This window comes from Phallusia mammillata, chromosome 7 (assembly GCF_965637545.1).
Source record: "Phallusia mammillata chromosome 7, kaPhaMamm4.hap1.1, whole genome shotgun sequence".
Lineage (NCBI taxonomy): Eukaryota > Metazoa > Chordata > Ascidiacea > Phlebobranchia > Ascidiidae > Phallusia > Phallusia mammillata.
In genome coordinates this window covers 9505655-9511772 of record NC_137258.1, presented here as the reverse complement: position 1 = coordinate 9511772, position 6118 = coordinate 9505655, and the positions used below count along the sequence as shown (strand labels likewise).

Genomic DNA, 6118 nt, shown 5'->3' with positions numbered 1-6118 from the left:
AAATGTGTGTAATTACTCGCTCCTCAGTTACGAGCACCATGAAGAAGTAAGCAAAGAAACAAAAAAAGTAAACATTGACAAGTATAGGGACAGGTCCAAACTGTAGGTGCTTGAAATGTTACGTTATAGTCACTATTTCATCGATAAGGCTTTAGAAAGACATTTTGCTTCACAACATTGACAAGTAGAGGGAACAACAAATTGGTTGTAAATGTCGTTTTTAAAATAAACAACTGATGTAATGTTTTAAAACGAAACGTTCCTCTGATTAAACATGTGAAAAGGGGGAACTATGATTTATGGTTCTTGCGTCGTTGCAGTGACTGAGAGTTTGCCAATCATTGTGTGGTGTTGACCAGCAGGTCAGGACAGCAAGTTTATTAGCCGAACTTCGTCCAATAAGACAAAAAAGTTGGGTAACATGGCCCTTATAGGTCAATCCCTGTAGCAAGCATGATTTCGTTCTTTGTTGGTTTTGCTTTGTTGGACATTAAACAGACAATGTTGTTGGTTGTTGGGCTAATTGTTTTTTAGTTTTTATTTTCAAATTTGTTTTTGGTCAGAATCGTACGGGTTAAAGATATATGCCCATTTTTTATGTAAATTACTTTTACTGACGTTGATTTAATTTTTGTTTCCAAAATACTTCAACACAGGACAAGACGTATAAAATCGCGGTGAAAAATTAAGCTGAGGAAGATATAAGAGTGTTTGATTTTACGACATAGACAATTTTAAATTAACGGACCTTGAAATGTATTAACTGGTTCAACGTGGTCCAACTGCACGCCAATTGTGGCCTGCGAGATATTTTTGTTGGCCCGCGAAAGTCCAACGTTTTATTGACAAGGATAATTTTTGTTTTCGATGTCCCAAAATGTGAGGATTAAACGACAGAGAATATCTGAAAATTATGTTTTTTGCGTTCTATGCAATCTAAGCCTAATAAATGCGATGTCTGGATTTTGGTAATGATGTGTTAATCACTGGAATCTAGAAACAGTATTTCTTAGGCACTAGCCCGCGGAGTAAGTTAACGATTTTAAAGTCCCCCAACAACAAAAAGTTGGATAACCCTAACCAGATTATATGTAACACAAGCGTTCATACCCAGTGGACAAAGGTCGAGGAAAGGGTTTATCAAATCCATTTTTTACCAGCTTAGAACCCTGGAACTTGGCCGAATGGTCTGACGCGTCTGGCTAATATACAGCAGACACAAAAAAACTTGACCGGGAGTCTCCTGGAGCATCAAACCCAATTTCGTCTCAAAAATACGCAAAACAGACCTTTAGCGCCATCTAGTGGATTATGTGGTTGTTTAGGACTTTAAGTCACCCTCTGAAATCTCACAAAAATACACACACGTTGACAGCGATTTGGCAGGTTTGTATTTATTTCGAAGTCTGAAGGTTACATTCCTTAGGCTAACGCTTGTGCACAGATATATTTGCGCTTTTATTATCGACACACTTTCCGCCACCACACCCTAGTTTTCCCATTAAACTCTGTTGTTATTTAACCGCTAGAGGCAAAAATGAAAAATAATTTGGCAAATCCGGTGATCCAGTGAAGCTGTTCCGGTCCAGTTTAAATGTAGGAGTTGAGCATAACGAGGAACATATCTTTTGCAAAAACACTCTTGTGCATCGTAGAGGAGAACTCAGCAAGCAACTTGTTGACAAGATTGATGGTCAGTTGCCTCATGTTGTCAATGGTTGTCTGGATGGTCTTAATCTTCTTTGCTTGCTCCTCATTTTCACTCACGATCTTTTCAAGAGCAGCGTTCTGGGCGGCATTGCGATTGTTGGCGTGGTTGATGGCCTTATCCTGTTCGGCATTTCTAGCAATATTGGCATCCAAAGCACCATCTTGGGCATTATTTTTGGATCTAAGCATATTGAAACTGTCGTCTTGCCTCTTGTTAACACTTCTAACATCACTTAAGCGACTTTCTTGGGCGGAATTGACACTTCGAATAGAACTGATTTGATTCTGTTGGTCGGCATTGACATTTTCTTGTCCAGCGAGACGCGAGTCCTGCTTGGAGTTGTGAGACTTGAGAGAATTTATTTGGGCATCTTGGTCGTTGTTCTTTTTCTGTGCAGAAGCAACTCCGATGCGGATCTTAGCCACCAGCGCTTCAAGCTCCTTGTTTTCATTGTAAAGGTAAGAAATGTCACGTGCAAGTTGAGCGTTGATGGAGGACTGCTTTTTGATTGCGGCCTCCATCTTGACGTGGGCGCTGTTGAAGTTTCTCACAATGGTGTAGACAGCGCAAACTTTCCTGTTGATGGCTGCAGCGTAACTATTCATTGAGTTGATTCTCGAGTCGCGGTAACTGAAGGCACGGCTCACATCGCGTTTGTAACCGTCAAAAGTGCTGCAACGCTGAAAGTAATAAACGTTAAGTGACCTTGTTAAAAATGGTTTCCCCTATTATCGATGCATGGTTTGTAATTTGTCAACTAACGCATAAACACATACCAGCGATTGTCAGAAAAAAACGTGAGAAAATGGATGGTATATGCAGTCCAATAAATGAAACGAAAATCAACTTACCAAGTAGTACCCGGAGGCTTCCGGCAGAATCATTGATGCAGCCAGCACAAACGCCACAACAGAAATCAACTTCATGTTTCTTGCTTAGTTTCTTTTCTGAACAGAAAACAGTTTTGTTTTACTTAGGCACAAATCTGTGCAACAGAAATTTTTATCAATAAAAATACAAAATTCGGTTGGACCACATTCATATTAATGTTTATTGCTCACTTATATGTTAAACGAAATAAAATATGTCAACGCTACTAGCGGGCTTTCTGCCCTCCTAGTGCATGTCCAACGCACTGACCAACCGATTTATGCTTCATTTCCCTTTTTCTTTGCTACAATAGGGGCGTATTCGTTTGGCTTTGTTTTCATTTCATTGACGACAGTGTTGCACAAGTGCGTGAAAAGCAAGTTGCTAGAACGCTTATGCATGAGTGTTATGCCAACGTACCAGTACAAAAAACAACTAATTTCATTTCCTGCTTAGCAAACTCAAGTGAAGAGCCACTGAAGCTTACAAGAGCTCTTAATGCATTGTGGTTAGGTTTACCACTGACGTACAATGCGTGGTTTTGTACAAACAAACCTCCAAAGAGAAAAGCATGGTAAAGTGTTTGTTTTTGATCAAAAATCGAATTATTTTTTTTTTGGAAAAAAATGCTTTTGGGAATGTCTTCTCCTGTTGTACTTGAAAGTGCTGTTCAAAAATGAATTTGCTTTGTTTCATTGTAAGTTTAGTTTTTGTTCTAAATAAACACAACGTTTTGTAAAGTGGCCTTATCCGGTTCCTGCAATAAAGAAACTTGTTTGTATCACCCAAGAACTGCATGGCTACGGCAGCAAATAATTATAATGGATAGTTTAATAAAGGATTAAAATAACAGAGTTTGATTTAACATATACGTATGTGTGCCGCTTTGAGGTTTTATGAACTTACACAAGTTTTGTCGTGTTATTTTGATACTAGATATGTTGACAAAATTTTCTGCTAAACATGAGCCCAAACAAAGCAGTGCCTGCATATATATAAAATATGCTTGATTTGAACTCGTGTCATGTTTTCAAAAAATAACTGAAAGATTTTTAAAGCAAATAACGCAGTGAGTTTCTGTGGTGCGACCTTACCGCATTTTATAGGATAAAGATTTAGCTATAACACGTGTTTAACGCATCTGGTTTTGCACTGTAAATTCAAAGCTGTTGTGCTAAAGTCAACTTTGAAATAACCTGAACTTAAAAATGCACAACCATTATTGACTACCAATTGAAATCGTTTTATTTTTTTAACGGATTGATTCCATTCCCGAGGTTAACGCTTGCGCACAGATGCATGCGATCTTTTATTTTCGATACATTTTCCACCACCTCACCCAGCTTATTTTCGTGAAACGCTTTTGCAGATTCAAACGCTAGAAGCAAAATAGAAAAATAATTTGGCAAATCCGGTGATCCAGTGAAGCTGTTCCGGTCCAGTTTAAATGTAGGAGTTGAGCATGACGAGGAACATATCTTTTGCGAAAACACTCTTGTGCATCGTAGCGGAGAACTCATCAAGCATCTTATTGACAAGATCGGTGGTAAACTGCCTCATGTTGTCAATGGTTGTCTGGATGGTCTTAATCTTCTTTGCTTGCTCCTCATTTTCACTCACGATCTTTTCAAGAGCGGCGTTCTGGGCGGCATTGCGATCGTTGGCGTGACTGATTGCATTATCTTGTTCGGCGTTCTTAGCAATATTGGCGTCCAAAGCACCATCTTGGGCATTATTTTTGGACCTAAGCATGTTGAAACTGTCGTCTTGCCTCTTGTTAGCACTTCTAACATCACTTAAGCGACTTTCTTGGGCGGAATTAGCACTTCGAATCGCACTGATTTGATTCTGTTGGTCGGCATTGACATTTTCTTGTCCAGCGAGACGCGAGTCCTGTTTGGAGTTATAGGCCTTGAGGGAATTTATCTGGCTATCTTGGTCGTTGTTTTTTTTCTGTGCAGCAGCAACTGCGTTTCGGATCCTAGCCACCAGCGCTTCAAGCTCCTTATTTTCATTGTAGAGGTTAGAAATATCACGTGCGAGTTGAGCGTTGATGGAGGACTGTGTCTTTATGTAGGCCTGCATCTTGGCGTGGGCGGTGTTGAAGCTCTTCACTACGTTGTAAACAGCGCAGATTTTTCTATCAACAGCGGCAACATAATTCTGCATTGCGTAGATCTTAACGTCGCGGTAAGTGAAAGCGCGGCTCACGTCGCCTCTGTAATTGTCAAAAGTGTTGCAACGCTGAAAAAGAAAAAAAAAACATTTTACCATGCCCTGTAATTTTTTAGTCGTTACACAACATTGAATTTTCCGGTTATAAAAGAAAGAAGATTGATTATGTGTAGTAGGGTCTAACAAAAACGAAATCAACTTACCAGCAAGAACCCAGAAGCTTCTGGCAGAACCATTGATGCAGCGAGCACAACCAACACAACAGAAATAAACTTCATGTTTTTGCTTAGTTACTGTTCCAAAAACATAAATTGTTTTTATTTTGTAACTGCAAACAAACATTTTATCAAAAAAATTTAATACCCGTTACGAACCACTTTCGTGTCTATATATTCATTGGTGGCATATCTTAGATTAGACAAAAATGGAACATTTAAATACATATCAACAGAGCTTTGCAGCGTTCTAATGCATGTTTACTGCACTTGCAATCCGATTTATTTGTCAACTCTTTTTTCTTTGCTACGGAAGGGGCGTGTTCTCTTTATTTTGCTTTTATGTAAGTAATGACAGTGATCCACAAGAGCGTGAACAAGTTCAAAAAACACTTATGCATGTGTGTTGTGACAATGATCTCCAGAACGATCGATTTCCTGCTTAAAAAATCCATGTGAAGAGCCACTGACGATTGCAAGTGCACTTATTGCATGGATAAGGTTTCCCGTTGACGGAAAATGGTGTGGTTTTAGCGCAAACATAATCCAAAAGAGAAAAGCTAGGCAACTTGTTGTTTTGGCCCGAAAATTGAATGAATAATCTTTTTTAAAATACCATTTCAGATAGTTTAACTCCTGTTCAGTGCGTAGAGAATTTTTACAAATGCATATTTATTTTGCTGTGCTATAAGTTATTGTTTTCTGTCTGAACAAACACGGTGTTTTTGTGGTTCTATTTTTAAGCTGTTGTTTTTGCTTGCTGCATTCCACGTAATCGTCATTATCCGGTGTTAGGTGGTTGCTAACAATCGAGAACGGCAAGGGTGCAGTACACAACTGTAATCACTACTTCAAACCAACGCAAGGATCCTAATAGAGCGTATTAAATTTACAGTTTATCGTGTGTTATGACAATCCTTCTTTTACACTGTAGATGTATAAAATAAATAGGACTTGGTTTTGGGGTTACACATCAGTTTGAAATTGCCGTAAACGGTATGTGGTAGTTAGCTAAAGTGTGCATTGAGTTATGAAATTGATCAAATTGTAACAAGCGATGTGCATTGACCTGTTTTGTTTTTTAGGATAATAGAAATTAAACAAAAACATGAAAGTTTTTTCCATAGTCGTTGTTGCTTTCGCCGCA

The 6118-nt window shown here is 38.7% G+C and overlaps 1 protein-coding gene across 1 annotated transcript; it reads right to left on the bottom strand.

Annotated features, from left to right (window-relative positions):
- Positions 1-1430: 1430 nt before the first annotated feature.
- LOC145239163 (uncharacterized) lies at positions 1431-2644 on the bottom strand. The gene is made up of 2 exons (XM_080102450.1): positions 2563-2644; positions 1431-2391 (listed from the first exon to the last, which is right to left on the bottom strand). The coding sequence occupies exons 1-2, from the start codon at positions 2635-2637 to the stop codon at positions 1591-1593; spliced, it is 876 nt and encodes a 291-aa protein (XP_079958576.1). The 5' UTR covers positions 2638-2644; the 3' UTR covers positions 1431-1590.
- Between the last annotated feature and the right edge of the window lie 3474 nt (positions 2645-6118).

Bases quoted from the DNA above. Each gene is read 5' to 3' on its own strand.
- LOC145239163 (XM_080102450.1), bottom strand. From the start codon at position 2,637: ATGAAGTTGATTTCTGTTGTGGCGTTTGTGCTGGCTGCATCAATGATT. The intron at 2,392-2,562 runs GTAAGTTGATTT...TATTACTTTCAG, and splicing joins AAGCCTCCGGGTACTACTTG to CGTTGCAGCACTTTTGACGG.